This window comes from Vigna umbellata, chromosome 8 (assembly GCF_029865625.1).
Source record: "Vigna umbellata cultivar VRB3 chromosome 8, Vumbellata_1.0, whole genome shotgun sequence".
Classification (NCBI taxonomy): domain Eukaryota; kingdom Viridiplantae; phylum Streptophyta; class Magnoliopsida; order Fabales; family Fabaceae; genus Vigna; species Vigna umbellata.
Genome location: NC_142172.1, coordinates 16,296,639 through 16,318,917, shown reverse-complemented (window position 1 = coordinate 16,318,917; position 22,279 = coordinate 16,296,639). Strand labels below are relative to the sequence as shown.

Below are 22,279 nucleotides of genomic sequence, written 5' to 3'. Positions count from 1 at the left end.
TGTAGTGATTTCGGAAAGGTTTTAACCATTGTGGTCATTGAAATGATTATAATCTGTAGTGAAGACTTCTTGAAAAGAAATTGTTAAATGGGCACTTGCTACAGTGAAAGAGAAATTGATATTGAGATTCCTAACTATTTGGTAATGAAATCATTTGTTGATACAGTTGCAAATATAGTAATTTTACATATCCTAATTTGCAAGAAAAATGGGATTCCATCAATTTCTTAGATAAATAAATTCTTTGACCGACTCTCGATGCAGATGAATCAATCACTAATTATTTTAATGTAAATATGAATCATATTTTAGTTGACAGTTTGGAATAAAAAAAAACAGTTGATTCACGAAAATGGGTTTAGAAGTTGGAATTGGTGTTGATTGACTAAGAATGATTTAAGTTGTTCTAGCATTTATTTTATCAAGAAATTGATTCTTTTAAAAAGGTATTCATATCACGTTATGATAAAACATGATATTTCTTCCGATTTATGCAATATAATGATGCCAGTGATCGAGAGATTGGGTGTGAATGTTATTAGTGCAATTGTTGAGACTGGCAGCCATGTTGGAAAATACTTGCATCCCTCAAAATGAATTCAATACTGTATGATCGTTTAACTCAACTAGAAATTTCAGGATCGTCAATTCCATTGGTTATACTATTTGCTGTGCCAATTACTAAATAAATGCCAAATAAAACGTACCAATACCAATTCTTGGAATTTTAAAAGTTAGGTCTCCAAAAGGGTTGAAGATTTCATTATGATCATGATAATCATTGTGCACTACAACAAAATTGTTTCTACAGAAATCTTCCAGATGATGCATTTTGTAAATTGAAAACAATGTTATTAATTAATTTTGCATGTACGTTATCAAATGTAAAGTTTCAATGTACATGACTACGAGTTCAACAATTTCCTTGCTCAATTTTCTTTCGTGCCAAATGTTCTGTTTTGCTAGTTCAGTGGTGAAACAAACAAAAGGTATTGCATCTCGAAGTAACATGAACTAAATCGTATACAATCTCACCAAAGTTGCAACCTAGCAAACTATATTTTAAGGAAACAAGAAATTGTGAAACAAACAATGAAGTCTTCAAGAAATCAAGATACCAATCACAAATTGATGAAAGTAACGAAGAAAAGAAAAAAAAATAAAGCAGGTTTATCTCTTGATTCAAGCGTATCGATCATTGCATGAGCTTCGTTGCATATAAAGATTATACAAAATTTAAAAATAAAGACAAAGATTGATGAGAAATAAATGTGGCGTGACTCGCGGGACCTATTTGATGATATTTTTTGGTTACAGAAAAAGTGGAGTTGCTCAAATTATAAAATGTAAAGCACTAAACTATTGTAAGACTGGTATTAAGCTAACTTGGTTGCTATGATATGAAACAATCAGATTTCTCCAGTGTGAACAATGAATTACATAGACTCTCGACTGGTTGCTGTTCAAAAAAATACTGTTTGCATTAGAGAATGGTTCCAACAAATTCAGGTCGTCACGTGAGTCATCACATAATAAGCGAAACATTTGGTTTGAAACTCTGATTGGTCAACTTGGATTGCACATTGGGATCTTAGAATCACTTAACATCGTTCCTTGAACCAAGAAAAAAGAACACCATTCTAAAATATGGATTAGACTCCAAGCATCTCATAGATGGTGTAAACCTCATGTTAAATAATTTAAAGTAGTGTTATAAATGAATGGGACTGACGAACTTGCCACTACAAAACTACTTCGTTCTGCTTCCATAACAAAATATTGCCAGGTAAAGCACTAGACCCTATGCATGCCCCAGCTAAGAACATATGTACGTGTGCATGCAAAACATCACAGGCAAATCCGTGTGACCATTAGAGGGAAGAAAAAATGAAGGCTCTTACCATGAGTACCGATCTATGGGAGATTGACGCTGTCAAATTTGAGCTGAATCCCCAAGCCAATACATAATTCCGAGTAAGAAATTAAATTATTGTGCATTCTACATCTCCATGTTTTTCATTTGGAAACCTTCAGCATGCTTGTCCCTGAACTGTTTGTCTGTATATCGGAAATGGCATGCCTACGAGAGAATTGTAAGAACGCATCGTTCCAATTCGATTGTAAGCCAACGGCAATTCATTAACTGATCAAGACTAACCTGCCAGTAGTATGCCACTGTCCGCCAAAGGTCATTCAAAACTGCATTTCAGGCTTGATTTGATCCACTTATCTAATGTCAGTATATTCAGGGAATGTTGTACAATCATCAAGGTCTGAGATTAAACCAGTAACATAATCATGTGGGATCATTCCAAAACCCTCCATTTCCCATGAACTTTCCACATTCAAGTCAAAGGGGAAACATGTGTCCACAGCAGTAAGTCCAATTTCATCTGTAGTGAATGAAGTGAGATCAAATCTCAGATCCTTAAGTGATGGCACCGACTGGACTATCGAGTCAGCCTGATGGTGATGCATTTCACTGACATCAATTGAAGCTCTTTTAGACTTTGACCTAGAAGGCTTAGCAGAGTCAGATATGGAAGACTTCTGCTTTCCAGAGGATTGTATCCTGGATCCAGGTCGAGACCTTGCATCGCTGGTTGGGAATGCAGATGATGCCCATCCAGAGACGTCTTCTTCACAAATTCTTGTTGCCTCCCTGAGGAGTAGGGATAAAGGAGAAAACACCATTAGAAGCTTCCCAACAGTAACCAGGAAAAAAAATGATCATAAACTAAGGACTTGGATAAAGAAACTTAAATTGACATTTCTGCTTGATTAAAGTAGTGTCACACCAATTGTTTAAAATGCTTATTTTGTTGTGTGAAAAGAGTAATGGCCAACAAAAGGCACTGACGGATTTATTTGATGTAAACAGAGTAACCAAGAGAAAATTATGACTGAAATTCAACCAGGCATGATGTAACAGTAAAAGAGCATATACTTTATTCGATAAATCATAAGTTGATCATGTAGTATAATGAATTTAGGAATTTAGTTTCAGCATAACAAGAATATAACAAGTAGACCAAGAAGAAAAGGACAAATGAGCAGATCTCACCTCATAAAGCAAAGAATATTCACAAGACTGCTAATTATATAAAAGCCAAGAAACAGATTACCGCACAATTAAAAGCACAGGCCAACACCTAATTAAGTCTTCTAAGGATCAATGATAGGCCTACATATTTCCATCCCTAACATCAGTCCAGCTATTGAAGGATCCAAAAAGATAAACAATTTTCTGATATATGACAACCCACAGAATAAACAATTACCATTGAATAAGTCAGACATATCATCCCCTCCCTCCCTGGAAGCAAACCAGCAATGGACAACAAGGGATGCAATTAGATATCAAAATTAATGAAAAATAGATTCCTCGAGAAATTAGGACATACTATACTACTGAACCAAATGCCTGATGCGAAATTAACTAATTCTATCTACCAGTACTCAGTTTAGTTTCTTGTTCTTGCCTCTTGGGCCCTTATTTGAAGCCTTAAGTTGTTTTCTGTTCTGGGCACTAGGCCTCTAATATCAGCACCAAAAATAAAAATACTAATTTACTATCAATATCATTCACAAGTCAAACCATACAACTAAAATCCATATTCAGCCATACCTGAAACGATTCTCTGCCATAAACAGACCAATTTTAAAGCCATCTTCTCCTGTTTGCTTACTTAAAGATGGTGTTGGATCAGTCCCATGTATTGATAAGTTTATAACGGATGGAAACAAAGCTAAGACATCACTCTCCTCTTTTGGGAATTCCAGAGTAATATCCAACCTATCAGCACTCATTGGCAAGCCTTCCCCTTGGTTAGGGAGGATGACTCTATCATTCACTTGCCCAGTTGTGGAATCATCAAGTGCAGCTGCTACTAACTTCTTACTCTGGACCAGATTTGCAAATGGCACCCTTTCAGAGGATTTCTTCAAGGAATTTTGCGAAGGCTGGCCTATGGAAGTAAAAAGACTCTGATCAAAATAGAGACCATTACAGGTGGGTGATGGATTTTTCCTGTGGTCGACATGTGATGCCACCTTCCAGGCAGATGAAAGCAATGCAAAAAAGTGCTTCTGCAGCAGCAACTCCCTATTTGCCTGCTCAGAAGCAACATCTAACAGCATCCGTATGTTATCCTGCCAAAAGACACTAGATGTGAGAAAAAAAGTTTTTCTTTAGCAATTATCAATTTTGGGAAGATTAATGTGTAATAGGGATGGTCAAATATTTTCTACATCATAAATAGTAAATAAAGTTGTAATCTACTCCAAATGAAATGAAACCATGTAGATGAGGTCATCACGACATGCAAAGTAAAAATATCAGACGTGAAATTGTTAAAACCTAACATTGCAAATCTAACCTCTGTAACTTTAAGAAGAGCCTTTCCAGAGCCAGGAGTGATGGCCTTCTCATTATTTGCATTGTCCATTGACAATACATTTTTCTGGAATAGTTCTCTAAACCGCTCACAGCAATGGACAGGATGTCGATATCTCCCCCTGTATGACCCACCAGCAGTCATGCTATTAAGAATATCGCTAACCAAACTCCAGTTAGGACCATATTCATGAACAACAGCGCATAATATAGCATCCTCCTGAGCCAGCCAAAAATCAGCTGATGGAATACAATCTTTGGACCAATGATTTCCCTTTCTCATTTTTTCTGGCTTTATCGTCCAGATCCGTTTTACAGGCATAGGAGTGATGGATATTTTTCCTCCCATCTTACCCCTGCCTGCTGTTTTCTGTTCCAAATCAACCAGACTTTCACTAGTTTTTGATTCTGCATGTTCATATTGCACAACCAAAGCATTGGATTCTAAATCAGACGCATAAATGTCAGGAGGATCCCTCTTGGACTTTTTGGACTTCTTAAGTCTCTTTTCTTCACCATCAGTCGTTGCTTTAGATTTACGTTTTTTCTGCATGGATGAATTTGGAGACACAAATTCCAGACCAGTGATATCCTCATCATCAATGTTCATTGGCTCTGCTTGTGACTCTTCTTTCACAGGTTTCAATCCAGAAGTTAAAGATCCTTTCTTTAGAGATTTGAACTTTGCCTTCTTAGGTTTCTTTTTAGGTTTGGGCTTCAAATCCCCTGGTGTTGTCCTGTGGTAAAAAGAAAAATATAGCATTCTCAGGTATTTTCTTATTTAGGGTTTTACCTTGTTACAATACAAAAGTTTTCATGTATTTCAAACCCTTACTAGTAAAACTGCAGAAGAAACATTAAAAACAAAGACGACTTTCTAAGAAAGTATTAATGTCAAAAACTCAGTTCCCACCAAAAACTTAGTTTGTATGTTGAAGAATATTACAATTACAAAGTGCAAAGAGCTGTTTTCATACGGATGTTAGATATAATTCAAAAGCAAGTGATGGAATGGAGATGGTCAAAGTTCAGGGCTGGCCTACTTTTTAGAATCACAAGCTTCTTCCTCAGCTTCTTTCAGTCTAGCTTCATATTCAAGTTCCTCCATCAACTACAAGATCACAAAAAGCAAAATATTAATAGTCATTCCAAAGTGTAGAGCAGGAAAAAAATTCATAGCTCATCCAACACACCTGATGTTGAGCCAAGGCCTCTACTTGCTGTCGATATGCCATTGTTGCAAAATCAGCATCCCAGCCTATTATGTAGATCAAAATAGTGTTCAATCTAATAGGTCACAATTATGTCATGCATATAAACTAAACATCTTTTAAGACAACATTTGTAACAAACCATCTCCTGCATGAATCAACAAATATACCAAACCCTCAAAGCATTGGAAACCACCAATAAATCAAATTTTAAAATTCAGTGTAAAAGGGTAGCAACGCACCAGAATAATTTTTACACAGTTATATATAAGGTTTCAAGTGTAATGAACATATGGAGGAAAACGAACTATAAGATACTTTGTAGCATGTTTTCTAGTTTCACGGACCCACTAAACTATGCTAGAGAAAAGTTATTTGGATACAGTCATGTCCAATCACTTTTTTCATGAGATCTAATATAATGTCATCAATTTTAACATTTATAAACAGCACAACAATAATTTCAAATTTTATGAAGCAAAGGGAGCAATGTGGGGCGTACTTTCATATACAAGAGGTTCCTCGTCTTCATCAATTTCAGCCTCCATCTCCTCCTTGTACTTTTCAATCCGATCCAACTCCCATTCCGTGTCCTCAATCCTGACTTCAGATTCCAAAGCTGTTTTATCTATAATTGGATCCCACAGTTCCAGAAAGCGAATGGCATATCGATCAATAGGGCGTAGCTCATTTTCAAATGCTGAGATAGCTTGTCCAGCTGCAGCTGCAGCTGCAGCCATCTGTTTGACATCAGCCAGCACATCAGCATCATCTTCTTTGACAACAACAGAGTTTGGTGGTCTATCTTCCTTCTGATCACTTCCATTTAACACCAAGGCATTCTCTTTATTTAAGTTTGAAACAGATTCACCTAATTCTGCAGTTTCATCATCTTCATTTACATATTCATCCTCTTCAAGTCTCCCAATGGCTTCTTCGGTAAACTCCTGGTTGTCCACAGCCTCTTCCAGTTCAACTTTCTTCAAAGCCATGTAATCTGCCTCATCTTCAACACATTTCAGTGCAGCCTCTACATCTGCATTCGTTACAGAAACTTCCCCATTGTTCTGGTTTTTCTCCTTCAGCATATTTTTTATTGAAAGTGTTCTATGGCCTGAAAATAGTTCCATAGGATCAAGCTTCTTGAAGAACTCAGTATTATAACTCCCACTTTGTATAACTAGATTATCAAGTGCACGCTTCTGATTTGCTTTCTTCAAAATATTCTCCTCAATGGTGCTTTCACTTATCAATCTATAAATATGAACTTCACGTGTCTGACCAATTCTATGGCATCGATCTTGTGCCTGTTGATCCATAGCAGGATTCCAGTCACTATCATAAAAAATAACTGTGTCAGCTCCAACTAGATTGATACCAACACCCCCACTACGGGTTGACAAGATGAAAAGAAAATATTTGGGGTTTGTGTTAAAGCGTTGCATTAAGGTCTGTCTCTCCTCTGGTTGGGTTGATCCATCCAAGCGCATGTATGTATAGCCATATAAGTTAATGAATGCCTCTAATATGTCAAGCATCTTTGTCATCTGGGTGAATATCAGAGCTCGGTGGCCTTCTGATTTTAATTTTCTCAACAAATTTGCCAGTTCCTGCAGTTTCCCACAGTCAAATTGTATAAGACGCCTATCAGGGAAATACACTTGTCGGCGAACAATTGCTGGTCGGATTGGTGACAGTAGCGGCAACAAAACTTCAGAGCATTTCTGCTTGTAAGATGGCTGCAGAAACACATTTGTCTCGCTTTTACTGCACCAGCAAACAGGAGAGGGTGCCCGTGCAGCTGGAATTGCAAACATGAAGCTTTCAACCACATCAGTCATCTTTTGAAATCGTTCAATGGGGGAGAGAACAATGTCAGCCAGCTTTGTTGAGTACATATATGAAGTAGGATTTGCTTTCACCAGATGAATGTCATATACAGGATGCCTTAAGGTAACAAGATTCCTCAGAGTTGTTGAGTACATAGGTCTCTTTTTACATCTCAAGGAGTTCCACCATGCAATAGCTGTTGCACGTTCCTTTGCCTGTTTTAGCCTCTCTTCCCAGATTTTCCTTTGGATGTCTTCAAAAATGTTTGTTCCTTGCAACTTTTTTTGACAATTTAGTGGCCTAATAACTTCTAGCTCATCTATATCAGTACGCTCCATGATTGAGGTTCCAGGGGTCTCAATAGCTCGAACTTCATCACTTTCCCATGCAGTCATACTATAGTCAAGATCAGTAAATAAAAGACCCAAACCTCTTAGGTCCACCACTGAAAAGGGGCTAGGCAAAAGCATAGAGCAAACAGAAGAACTTAACTGAACATCAATACCACAAATATCAAACGAACTGACAATAGGACGACCCTCAAATAGATCAGGATGATTGCAAACTTTACGAAGTTGCATGATAATACTAATCATCCCAAAAAAATTGGCACTTGCAAGAGTTGCTTGAGTCTCTGAGCTAGCAATGAAATCCTCATACAAATTCCGCTGCCTCTTTGATAGTCTACAATATATGACATGTTCATGCTTCATTGGAAGTTGTTTTTCCACATCTCTCTTTAGTCGACGGAGTAAAAAGGGACGAAGGACATTGTGCAGGCGGTCAACAACCTCCTTATTAATTTTTTCTTCTCCCTCTACCATCCCTGATATAGGATTACTAAACCAATCCTTAAACTCTTGATGTGACTGGAAAACATGGGGCATTAAGAAATGCATGAGAGACCACAGTTCCATGAGATCGTTCTGTAGTGGTGTCCCAGTCAAGAGAATCCGCCTTTTTGAATTGAAATTCAAGAGTGTCTGCCACCTTTGTGACTTCCAGTTTTTAATGAGATGAGCTTCATCTAAGATCAGATATTTCCACTTTTTGCGCTTGAAAACTTTGGAGTCCTGAATAACTAATCTATAAGTAGTTATGCATATATGAAATGAGTTTGGTTTCAACCATCCTTGCCTTTTAAATTTTCGCTCCTTGGCACTTCCAAAATAAGTCAATATTTTAAAGGCAGGACACCATTTCAAAAATTCGGTCTCCCAGTTAAGCATTACACTAGTTGGTACCACAATTAAATGCGGACCCCAAATCCCCTTTTCACAAGCAAGATGTGCAAGCAAAGATATAGTCATAATTGTTTTTCCAAGACCCATTTCATCTGCCAAAATTCCATTCAGTCTTTTTTCATACATGGTGACAAGCCAATCCAATCCAATATGTTGATACTCACGAAGAGAGTACTTGAGAAGAAAAGGGAACTTTGTACGCACATTAGTTGTGGAGAAGGTGTTTCCAGTAGGTTGTGCTGATCTTGCAGCAGCAGCTGCATCAGCAATTATATGCTCACTTTCTCTTTGATCCAAATTTTCATGAGGTGATTCCCAATGTTCTTCTGTCTGGGACTGTGTGGTAGCCAGGTGTTCACCAGACTTTATATCTTCATCCATAGGAATGGCAGAATCCTTTTGCTCAGCATCTTCATGGACAGGAGAGTCTGAATGGTCTTCGGATAAAGCAGAAGCATAATCAGTTTCATATCCCCCATCTTCGTTGTCACTCGGGTCCTAACAAACAAAGGGGGGAGGGGGGAATAAAAATCAATGGACGAAGAAATGAAGCCATCAGTAACAATTAGAGGTGAATTCCGCTTACCCTTTTATACCTTGCAAGCAGTTCCTCAACAGGCATGTCACTCTCTTTTTGTAATAATGCAATCTACAAATAACAGTTTGTCATGGAGAGTAACAATAAAATATATAAATATATATAAACCAAGCAGACTGGATACAACGTATATGGGGGAAAATTCTATATCAGTAGTAGAATTCTGAAATAATATTGCTGAAGGATAGCCAGGTTAGCTCTTAACCTCATCCTTGGGATCTATTGCATCAACTCTTTCCAGTTTTTCCTCCTCTGATAAGGTTGTTTCATCATCCTGAACATTTTTTTAGAAAGTTAAGACATAAAATTGACAGGCAAACAACCAAGCTTGAAAAATGGAAATAATCAAACCGTCAAAAATAATTGATCAATTGATTAACAGTGCCAAAAATTTCTTCATATAAAATCCAATCTAGCACAGTAATATCCAACAAATTATTGACTTCAAATTAGGACGGAACGATACTAAAATTTGACTACCAAAACCTTTTATAATGCATTTGTATTTGAAATATATAAAGGAAAGGCTTGGTCTACCAGCAGATCACTTCTTCATATTGAATCATTCAACTACTAGCTAAACCCCACTTCTCTCCATGAGCAAAGGCTTGGTGAATGCACATGCTATCAACAGAAACTATAACACACACAAGAAAAAAAAATCCCTCCATAGAGATTTAGCCACACCAGTGTCAGCACTCAACTGAAAATATCATACTTGACGTGCCAAAAATTTCTTCATATAAAATCCAATAACAAATTATTGACTTCAAGTTAGTATGGAACGATACTAAAATTTGACTAGCAAAACCTTTGGATTTAAAAAAAAAAGGGAAAGGCTTGGTCTACCAGCAGATCACTTCTTCATATTGAATCATTCAACTACTAGCTAAACCCCACTTCTCTCCGTGAACAAAGGCTTGATACATGCACATGCTATCAACGGAAACTAAAACTCATAAGAAAAAAAAAAATCCCTCCATAGAGATTTAGCCATGCCAGTCTCAGCACTCAACTGAAAATATCATACTTGACGTCTGACCATATTATCATGTGCCCAAAAATACACAAAGCTAAGCTGGGTATTTGTACTGATGCCACACTTGAGAAAAAGAAAAGTGCATCAGAGAAAATAATAATTAGGATAAGGGCAAAGATAAATCTGCTATCTGACTTGGGAATAGGACTCTAATCCTAGCCTAGAGACCTTACTGAGGTAGTGAGGTCCATAACAATTAGAAGGCATCACCAAGATTATCAGTCAACCAATAGAAACTAAATGATAATTTATAAGCACCAAAGGGCCTTGTGTGTGCAACTGTATTAAAATGCGCCCTTTTAATTTATATGCCCGTAGTCATACACAATTCACAACTTCCTACATTATGCCAATGTCACAATTAAAGTAGAGTACATGTCTGAAACAACAAAGATGTAGCCATCGGTTTGTAAACTCTTTGAACTTTTTAGAGATTCAAAATCAGCAACAGAAATAATCCCAACAACACACAATTGACAATGAAAACAGCTACCATAAACTATAAACCACACCTTCATTGACGATCAAAACCAATTGAAACAAATTTAACTGTAAATGATAACAATTATATCCTCAAATATAATATTACCTTGTCTTCTGTGCCAAGCAAAAAGTCACCATCTTCCTGACAAATATTCATAGTAGATTGTAAGGAACAAAGCAAAAGGAATTAACAATAGAACATTTGTTGGAAAGAAAAAGGTGGAAGGAAAAGGCATAAAGAGTGTTTGTCCCAAAAACCATGACAGTTGAAATTTGTTGGAAACATTTTACAGCTCATGTCAAGTCACCACTCAATTAGCGAGGATGACAGAATACTTTGATGAGGCTCTCAGATTGTACCATAATTAGTTACAAAAAAAAACCTGATGAGTTGATGTTGGTGAAAAAATTATATCCAACTGATTAAACCATGGTCATCAATCATGGATAGCAGAGCATAGCAGCTAACTCTGAAAATGCCTAAGTAGGGTAGCAGGAAGCACTATGACTGCAATTTTAAATATTTTAATACAAAATAAAATTGTTTTATACACAAATACTTATAAACAAAATTAAAGAAACTTATGATAAATACTAAGACAACACCCAATCAGCATCAATCTTGGAGCAATATGAACATAGCAATGAAGTATAAAAAAATGAACAATTAGGGTTAAATTAATAGCAAAAGAGCAAAACAAATTATGGAATGTCGGAAGAAGAAAGACTGGAGCATGGATAGTCCTATAATTTGAGAAGGACTACAGGTCAAAACAAAGACATATAACATTTTGGTGGAATACTTTACCCAAATAAGCCCTAAGCAATGGTCTTCTAAAGGTAAAATAGGGTTTTTAAGCCAGTATGTTTCAGTGCTACAATTGCTTGCAAAATCCACTACCTTGGTCACTGTTACAACTGCTGCTAAAAACTGCTCAACTATTTCAATCCCACAGCAGTCTTGGACTGCTCAGCTCTGCTTCCCACTATGGTGTGCTATTGACAACTATGATTAGAAGAACCATATTTTATTAAAAACTTCAAAGGCTGATCTCGACGATGTTCAATCTCTCCCTACTACAACTTTAACACAGAAATTTAGATACCTACTGCCAACACCATTTACTTTATGCATCCCTCTCTTGCTTGGATGTCAATTGTCCACAAAACTACCTAATTCCTTATTAGAGAACACCAATTCTACAATCTTACACTAAGACTTAATTAAGATGAACCATACAAATTAAGGTGAAGATGAACAGAAACTTGTTCATGGGAGCCAGCCGTTACCAATTGGGGGCACCTGAGCAAGCTGATTCTCCAGTGATTCATATGATTACATGCTAGAGCTTTTAACATATATTAATATATTATATCACTTATTTTCCTCGCAAGCAAAACCATAGATCACTAAAACATCACCACTATAGGTATGGTTGTACTTGTATCCTTCCCTACAATGTCAAAGTCATTCAGATTGCTAATGATGAATCATCATTACCTGCACAAACAGAGACTGCTAGCATCTAAAGTCCAGATAAAATCCCAGTACACGAACTTGTTATTTCTAAATGGCTACAGGTTTTCAAGCTTGATGGTCAGGCCAATTTCCAAAGATGACCGAATTGTGGATCCATAGTATGGGACTTTAGCTTTTGAAATAAACAATTTTCAAACTTTCTAACAGCAGTGAAAAACTTACCTACACGTGATGTCTAACAGACCCAAAGGACTACAGGAGTATCTTATATTAGATAAACATCTTCATTTTGGAGACACTTTTTCCAAAATTTGTGAGTTGCGGGAGACAGAGACAGTGAAGGGAGAAGATATAGAGCAAGGGAGAGATGATGTGAACATATACCAAGTCATCAAAAAAGTGCCCTCTTAATTCTCTGGTGGACTATTCTAAAACATAGTTTCTGCATAAATTATGAAGATGTGCTGTATAGAAGACAGATACATAGATCTTTAACTGAAGGAAATTAATTATAATGAGTACATGTTTGGCTTAAAATAAAATTAAGCACATTATCACCTCTTCATCAGTAAAATCATACGAAAAATCTTCATTGGCTGTCTCACTGGGAACCTCTTTTAGATTTTCAGATTGACCTTCCTCATATTGAGATAGATTTTTTGTTGGTGTAGCCATATCACCATTGCTTTCATCCTGTTATTAAAAAATTAGCATTACACTAAGTCTTTAACTCGCTCTGCTATTCAAAGTGGTAAAACTAAACACATACAACTTACACAACGTCGACCAGAGACCATACTGGAGTTGTTTGTACCATTTTTGCTAACAGATAAATGATCGTCACCATTTTCTGCAAGACATTAACCATGTACTATGTCAGAAACAAGTATAACTAGTGCAAAGAAAATGGGGGCTCATACCTGATGCTAATATTTTCTTACCATCACCAGTTGTTCCTACTATTTTCTCAACATCTTCACTATGCTCTGGACTACTTTCTTTCATCACAGATTCTCCTAATTGGTAAATAAACAGAGGCATAAATTCTCCAATGGTTCATAAGGTAAGCACAATATATGTATAAGGTAAAGCTTTCGGTTTACTAGCAGAAAGGTACATGTTGCACTATCCTAACTACCACATATAACCATCTTCCCTTTCTTGTTCAATACTTGCTTCCAGAGATGAGAAACTGAGGATAACTCCGAATCCCAGAAAATAAAAAATAAGATGGTTGATACAGCAAATTGTCATTTCCTTCTATTTTTTATTCTAAAGAATTTTAAAAATAAATAAATCTAACCTTTCTCCCCTGCATAACGCTTGAGTAACTCCTCAATAGGAAGATCCATTTCATTTTGCAAAGCTTCCAATTCCTCTTGTCTCTCTTCTTTAGTAATAAAAGCCTCATCTTGCTCAATTGTTTGCTCGTCGTCCTCCTGCAAACAGTACCATCATTATCATAAGCCCATAAATGGATTTGGTTCAATTTTCACCCATTAAAACACCAGAAGAAATAATCAGGCATAAAACACGGAGAAGATGTTCAACTTTCAAATGAAATTTGATATTAAGAAAACTTCAACAATGTACATGGAAAAATTAACAACGTTGCAACTAGGAAATGCATAAAATATATTAAAGATATAAAATACCAGTATGTTATTCCTGGCATATCTAAAACATACACTCCTAAGAATACCTTTCAAATTTCAAAATAATTAAATTAAAACAATTAAAATTTAAGTTATAGTGGGGTTAGAAAATAACTTGCCACATTCCCATGGGAATGTAACTTTCCCACCACCTTAGCAGACGAAAAACTGTATGGACATGAGAATGTAACTCTCCTAGAAATAAAAGATACCCAAAAATACCTTTTTGATAACCATCTAATAATCATAGGAATAAATATTCTGACTTTCATATTATAGGGAATTCAGAAAAGATTCTGCAGAATAAATGACTCCATGATAATACATGAATACAACCCACTCTACTATACGTGATTTAACAAAGAAAATGAAACAGTATCTGTGGTAGTGGAATTCCACATATCCACACTATCCAAAAGTTATTACATTTTTTCAGTAAAACAACTAGATAACAGATTATTCCTTCGATTAATTCCCCAAAAATTTCACATTTAATTCTCCTTTACATGCAGAACAATTCTTGAATTATTATTTTTTTCAAAAATAAGGACATTAGTCACATAAACAATGAGCAGATTAACAAAACCATATTTACTTATTACATAATAATATGAACTTGATAATTAAATAAATATTAAAAAAAGTAAATTGACCCTTTATGTAGGTTTTATGAAATAAAAGTTGCCTTCACAAACAACATGCCCAAAACTTAAGAGTCTTGTTTTGTGACCATGTGGTAATAATATAAAAGAATATTATTTGAAAAAGAATTACCGATTCATCATCAGATTGTACATCATATTCATCATCATTGTCGGCAGCATCTGATTGATACTCCACTACAATTGAATTGAGGTAAGTTAGAAAAAGTGATTCCATCTATAACTTCAACGATATGTCTTTCTACCTACCAACATCAGCTTCTTTAGGTTCATTAATAACATCTCCATGCGCATCTTTGCGTTGAATACTCATGTGATGCTCTGCAGAATTATTCTCTCCTGATTTATGAGCATCCACAAGATTTTCCGCCAGCATTGTTGAGTACCTGAAAACAATATATACTTAAAAGATAAGAACAATGAAGTCAAATGGGCTGCCAGGTTCCACAAAACATAAGTGAAAAAAAAATTAAAAAGGAATCAACCTCTCTGTTTGCCCTAATAAAAACTCAAGCTGTTTGTCAAGTGCCTTTTTCTTCTTTTCATCAAGTTCCATTTGATGTTTGTAAAGAACCTGGTACAATAATAGATGATGAAACGAAGATCACCATATGGAATTTACAAAAAGTATGCCAGCAAACAAATCAACTGAGCAAAAAAATATTACCAGCTTTTCTATTTTTGTCCAGAATTTCTTAACATCCTTAGAAATATTTAGTGCAACCTTTCTTAATCGCTGTTCTTCTTCCTGTACAAGATGCAGCTTTCATCACAAAACATAACAGTGGAGAATAAAAGAAGCATGCAATCATTGAACTATGCTTTCTGTTTATAATAATACAACCATAGCATCAATAACTAATGCAGGTTATCACTACTTTCATTTATAGAAGACAGATCAGCACCTTCATCTTCTTTTCACCCCTTGTAGCCTGATCTATCATGCCTTTGCTGGCTCTTAAAGCTACTTTCTTTGCCTGAGCTAATTTCCATTTCCTCTCTGATTCAAAATCCTGCAAAAACAAAGAACAGGATGTAAAATCATACAAAATAAAATATAGAAACACTGCACATTACAGATTTTGAAGGTGAAACTAGTGTGTACCTTTGATAACCACACCATTTCTTCTAAGACATGGTCCCAATGAGTTTTCGGTCTGCGAGGCTCCCTTGGAGCTTCAAGAGCCTGACGCAACAAAAAGTCAAACTTAGACAGAAAATTGTAAAAGAAAAATATCTTCTTTTTTTTTTAAAATAAGCAACTAAAAACAACTCTCATTGAATGATTTCACATTTAATATTTCGGGTTGTTCTAAGACTCACTGCCCTCTTTTTTTGCAACTCCACTTTCTGAGTGAATTACAGGGTTAACATCTAAAAATATAAATATTCTTTCAAGGATTATTAAAATCACAGCATTTGGTGAGGCTTCCCATTTCAGACTAAAAAATACAGAAAAAGAAAATCCTATTTTAAACACATAAAAAATAAAAAGAGGGAAAAAAGCAAGTCAACAGCCAGACATTTAGCCACCAAAATTTCAAGTAGGATTGACAACATGATTTTACAATCTTAAGTTAAATAAAAAAAATTTGAAAATGCAGATACATGCACAAAATATTAATCATGTCATTCCAGCTCAGATTATTTTAACATATCTCATCGCTGTACTTAATTGCGTCATTTTAGTTAATTAAGCTTGATATTTCTTTTTCTTTTTTCTCTTTTTAGCAAGATTTTTAATCCTCCCAAGTTGAACATTATCTTTCCTTCAATCTTTTGGATGTGAAATTAGTTGCATAGTTTAAGTACACATTGGAATTGGATCCTTCTTACAAGGAGACACAGAAGATTGACGAAGATGTCACATCAACAATTAGAGTTGGTGTAGCAACAAAGAAACACTCCAAGCATAATTTCGTAAGTGTGTATCAAGCTCAAATTATAACTTTATCAAAATTGGGACATTTACATGTTGAATTTAGATGGGGAGAATTTAGAGTAAAAGAGAGAAATTAAGAGAATGAAAATGCTGTATTATTCAAGAGAATGTAGTGTGTACAAGTTTTGTATATATCATCCATATATACTGTCTTTTGATAAACTTAGTGGAGACTATTTTCCTAGGCTACTATTAATTAAGTGCAACTTCCTAGACGCTGATGAACATTAAATGCATGTTATTGTGTGAATGTGATACACCATACATGAACATACTACTTTTAAAGTACATTAACTAATATTTTTCCAACACTAAAACCAACGGTGCTCCATAATAGTGTGTTGAGTTGAACAGAAAAGGGTTAAAAAAAGCCAGAAATAAGAGAGATGAGGTGTACAAGGGGGCATACAAAAAAAATATAAGAAATGAATATTCCTGATAGGATATGTACTGTATTTGACTGTTTGTAGACAATTGTTAGATAGTTTGGAAAAAATAAAACATAGAAGTTAGTATGAAGTGGTTAGGGGTAGTTAGGAGGAGTTTAAACAGTAGTTAGGGGAAGTTTTAATTAGTAGTTAAATACATTGTGCAGTAAGATTTGAGTGCTTATTTCTTTACCGAATCTGAAAATCTGGTTTCTTGTTCCCAAGAAACCTAACAATTTGGTCCGACCTACCGGATCAGTCAAACACCATGGAAAGTAGAGTGAGTGCATTAGAGAGAGCTTTTGAGGAGAATAGAGAGGAAACTAGGGCCAACTTTCAATGGTTCGAAGATATGATGAAGGATATCTTGCAAAGACTCAAGAACATGGAAAGAGAGTCATATGGAAGTAGAGGTTCTGTGTATGGAGATAGAGTGGGAAGAAGAGAAAAGGATATCATTGAAGAGGAAGGTGGAGACCAAGACTGTGATGGGAATGTTGTGACTCTTGCTTCTCAGAATGAAGTTGCAAAAGTTGCTGGTTTTAGTGGAGATAGTGTGGTAGCTCTTGGTGAATATCTCAAAACAGTGAAGGAGGGTGAAGACAAAGGAAAGAAGGCTGAATGTGGTGGGAACATTGTAACCATTACTTCTGGGAGTAAAGTAAAAGATGAGGCTGGTTTGAGTGTAGATGGTTCAAAGGTAGTTGGTGTTGGGACAGAAAATGTTTTTGAAGTCCAAAACATCACAGGAGTAGCAGAAGTACACCTAACCATCAATAACATGGGAAAAAATGCAGTCAAGGGGTTCAATACCTGGCAACAGAAATCTCATAACCTTTCTTTGGAAGATCTTGCAACACCTAAACTAAGGATAGTTGAAGGAAACAAGGGAAACATGTTATTGGAGACTTTGGCAGCAGTAACACAGATTGGGAGTGTGGAAATTTTACGTGAAAGGATGGCAGCAGTAACAAGGACAGGGAGGGGGGAAAAAGTCATCCAAGAATTCAAGATATTGGTGTCTCTAGTAAACCCATCATCAGAAAACCAGTTGGGGGAGTATTTCTTGACAAAGTGGCAGGCCCTATGCAAGAAGGACAATAAAGTTGGACAATCTCCCTTTTGTCTTGGGTTACTTATTTGTTATGGAAATGAATTGCTAGCAAACTCCAGTAATAAACTTGTTGATTTTGGAAACCGAGTCAGATTGTTTAATAAGCATCTGTTTGGAAAAGATTATGTTGTCAAAGTTAGATCTTTGCAGATTCAAGGATTAATCCAACGGCCAAAAGGAAGCCTTGAGGCAGTCACATTGGAAGTGGTCGCAATGATTAAGGACCAGTTTCTAGACTACAACCTTGAGGACAAGGTTGTTTTGTGGCGGCGAGTAATGATAGGATATGTAATGTATTTGAATGTTTGTAGACAATTGTTAGATAGTTTGGAAAAAATAAAACATAGAAGTTAGTATGAAGTGGTTAGGGGTAGTTAGGAGGAGTTTAAACAGCAGTTAGGGGAAGTTTTAATTAGTAGTTAGGCAGTTTTTGTCTTTTAAGGAGGGGGGTGTTCTAGTTCTGTGGGTGGAGTGTATTTTGTTTCAGAATAGGGGTTGTCCTGTGTAGAAGGGAATTTCTTCCCTTGGAAGTTGTTGGATGTTTTCTTGTATTATGTTTTTCAGAATTAGAGTGTTAAATACATTGTGCAGTAAGATTTGAGTGCTTATTTCTTTACTGAATCTGAAGATCTGGTTTCTTGTTCCCAAGAAACCTAACAATTCCCAAACCAAATTATGTACTACCAATGTTGGAAAAGATAATGCCCTTGGTTTATATAATTAAGCCAGGTGAGAAGACAGAGAGATTCCAAATAAAAGTGAATCAAAATGGGAGACGGTCCAATTAAAAGGAGTACTATGAACCTAAGTTAGTTTTAGGACAAACCATTAAAGACATTACTCAAACGATTTTACTCAAACTTTGTTTTAGATAGACCTCAACGATGCTGATTAATCCATGTAGTTTACACCCAACACCATCAATACCAACAAGACAACTGATACGCAAAAGTTTCACCTTTTGTTACAAATTGGCATGGAAACTCATGTTCGCTAGTACAAGAGAAAAATGAGTAAACATAGGAAGGATCAAAGACAACATGTGCAATCAAGGTTATCAATGGCAGTATTCCACCAATGACACCAACATTGCAAAGCCTATGGCACTGCCATTGTGTGCCTCCCTTCACAAATTGCCTAAGGTAGAGCAGTTAAAAATCACCATGTTCTGCATTATTACAGCACTATAACAGTTATTTACAACATTGACATAACAGAACAACATCCTGAAAGCCTCATGCTATAATTGATTTCATCACTCAATTTTCTTGATAAAATTCGTGTTTCACATTTACAGGTGACAAAAAGGTGTCACTGTCAAATGAACTCTGTGTTACCATACATTTTTCTTTGCTGAAGAGTTATGAAGTAGGAAAGAAATAAAAATGGGGCCAACTGAATATTGTAATAATGATTTGCTGATTGTGCAGTAAGAAGAAACAGCATCAACATTTCACTTCCAAGGTTTTTCTCACGCATTGCACTAGCAAATATATGCTAAATCACAATATGAAATTCCCTTACTAACTTCAACTTTGCTCATCAAACCCAAGTGCAGTGTATAACTGTGACATGCAACCAACTTTTTCCCAGCCACAGTCATATTTTCTAAAAGGACTATTTTTTAAGCGAATTCAGTTCCAGACTAATTCAACAAGAAAAAATCAAAAAACCCCTTTTTACCTTTAATAGTCTCAAACACCAATCAAAAAAGGTGTATTGATCAAAAAACTCTTAAGCTAGCATGACTGTGTAAGAGGCATATCAAGTAAGAGTTATCGTAGCTAAGAGGAGCTAATTTTAATCATACAAACACGGATGATAGAGATTTTAAAAGGTCTGCCTCCGAGTATTTAACACAGTTGCTTACCCAGGATTTTAGTTACTGAACACTATGATATAAATTGGTTCACCTAAAACTAATCTTAACCATCTATGTAATGATATCAAACAACTAAGATTAATTTTCTCTTGATACCCCGTACATGTCCATAATGGGAACATTCTCTTGCCATACCATGGCATGGTTTGTTATCCATCCTTATCCATAAAGCCAAGGGCAAATCTCCAGCAACTTATGTTAACATACTAAAACATAGCTAACATAATTATTTTCACCATATAAATAAAATATAAGCATCATTCCATACCTCTACTGCATTTTAACTCCTGTTACCGTTCTTTTTCTGTATTAGTCAGTTTCAATCACCACAAGTGTTATTTAAATAATTTTACTCTATTCAAATGTTTTCCCGAATCTGAATTACTTCTTTTTCCATACACCAAAAACAAAACAAACAGTTTAAAGGACCAAAAGGTCGACCCTCATAAGAAAAGGAAAAAAAAACTAGCAAGGAAGAAATCGTATCCAGCAACTAAAATTTCATCCAACTCCAAGACTACCACACAAAACAAAGAAAAATAAATAAATAAATAAATAATGTTGAGACATGCAGGCGGTAATTTTGCATTTCAGAGGAACTAGGTAAAATTTCAATTTTCATAATTATTAATAAGTTTTTCTTTTTAATTTCTCAGCCAGTAACAACAGTATCATTAAAAGCCGGAATTAACCAAAAAAAAGCAAAAAATAAAAGATTAAAAAGCAAAGAGACGACTACCGAGAAGACGAAAACGCGAACTAACCTTTTGCCGTTTGGCTCTGCTCTCATGATCAATCTTAGACCTGGGACCTTTGGAGGCCATCGCGGAAATCAAAACGCAAGCACGAAAAGTATCTGTTTTTCAGTGCAACAAAAGCTTTAAATCTTGGGCGATTAACCAGAGGCAATGCATGTAGAAAAAAGAAAGTCGTGGAGAATAGCTTTGCGGAGAAGAAACAGAACCTTATCGCGCGAGGAATTGCATAAATCGCAAATGGATGAGAGAAATAGAGGCTTGGGAGAAGAGAGTGAGAGTGGAGAAGAAGAATGAGAAGAGGGAAAAAAACGATGTGAAGTGTGAGAATGGAAAAACCTAACGCAGAGGAGAAGAAGGAAGAGGAAGAAGAAGGTGAAGACGAGAGGAGAAATTAGAAGAAGCCACGCACGCGAGGCGAGGTAGACAGCGTAGCTTCTTCACCTGACTTGGCCAAAACGCAGCGTTTTCCTATGCTTTCTCGGCCCGGAAACCCAAGGGCACTCCCTCTTACATTTTCCTTTTCTTTCTTTTCTATTATTTTACTTTTCTTTTCCACTCTATTTTAAATTTGCTAATCTTATCAACAGTGAAATTAAAGTAACCAGGAATCCAGATCATTTACATAACAACTAAAATATTTTTTTCTGTATATAAATTAAATAATGTTTTAATATTATATTTAATATTATATTAACTCACCTGTCATGTCTATTTGCATTTGAATCATAAATCATAATATCTATTTAAATAAGTTATAATTTAATATTTAATACTAATGTTTGTTTTGATGATTAATTGCTTTGAAAACATTTTTTTAACCATAGAGTACTGTTTTGCAATGATATTATTATTTTTATTTATTTTTAAAATTAAAACAAATAATTATTTATTATAATTTTAGAATAAAAAATTAATATATCGGTTACATGTGTATTTTTGCAATAAGTGACAATATCAGCCTAATTGACTTGACAATGTTAGAAGTTAAAATTAAGTTTATACTTATCAGGATGAAGGATAAGGTTGTCTCGACATGTAGAAGACGAATATGGTGGAGTGATGGTGCGATTTGGGTTTTTGCATATTAGGGGTCTTTTGATTTGGGATTTTAGGGTTTTCTATTCAGGTTGCATGTTGAATCATGGTCACAGAGGTTTGAATGAAAATTTCTCCCGTTCTTGAATATCTTAAAGGGAAGGTAATTCGCGATTCTGATTCTGGAACGAGGATACTGGTTTGTTGTTTCAGATTCAAGAGAGAGAAACAAGGAAGCTTTTGCGGTGACTAGCATGGTGGTGGCCTAAGGGAGATGGTGGTTGCCCAAACAAAGAACAATATAAGAATCTATAATAAAAAATAAAAAGTGAAATAAAAACTTTTAATATTGTTCATGTGTATTTTAAAACTAGACAATTAAGTCATTAGTGTTTTAAGAGCAAAAAGATCTAAATTAAATCAGTTTTAAAAGGTAGAATCACTTTAAAAAACTAAAAAAATGTGAAAATCATTTTAAAAAAAACTAAGAATGCAAAATAGGTATTAAACCTTGTTATTATC

The 22,279-nt window shown here is 35.5% G+C and overlaps 1 protein-coding gene across 6 annotated transcripts; it reads right to left on the bottom strand.

Annotated features, from left to right (window-relative positions):
* Positions 1–1,177: 1,177 nt before the first annotated feature.
* PIE1 (SNF2 domain-containing protein / helicase domain-containing protein) lies at positions 1,178–21,239 on the bottom strand. 6 transcript variants are annotated; one of them, XR_015781413.1, is made up of 22 exons: positions 20,929–21,239; positions 20,729–20,820; positions 15,704–15,784; positions 15,504–15,611; positions 15,266–15,346; positions 15,084–15,172; positions 14,848–14,984; positions 14,711–14,775; positions 13,585–13,720; positions 13,202–13,297; positions 13,058–13,131; positions 12,840–12,974; positions 10,908–10,943; positions 9,485–9,553; positions 9,268–9,330; positions 6,110–9,179; positions 5,590–5,654; positions 5,440–5,507; positions 4,380–5,133; positions 3,629–4,152; positions 1,902–2,662; positions 1,178–1,613 (listed from the first exon to the last, which is right to left on the bottom strand). XR_015781413.1 is itself a non-coding variant. In XM_047295840.2 (21 exons), exons 2-21 carry the CDS (start codon positions 20,786–20,788, stop codon positions 2,227–2,229), a joined length of 6,147 nt encoding a protein of 2,048 aa, XP_047151796.2. In that variant the 5' UTR covers positions 20,789–20,820; positions 20,929–21,239; the 3' UTR covers positions 1,178–2,226. The 6 variants fall into 6 exon arrangements, 3 of the variants coding, with proteins under 3 accessions (XP_047151796.2, XP_047151800.2, XP_047151802.2); XR_015781411.1 differs by having other exon boundaries at positions 1,178–2,080; positions 2,159–2,662; XR_015781412.1 differs by having other exon boundaries at positions 1,178–2,058; positions 2,159–2,662.
* Between the last annotated feature and the right edge of the window lie 1,040 nt (positions 21,240–22,279).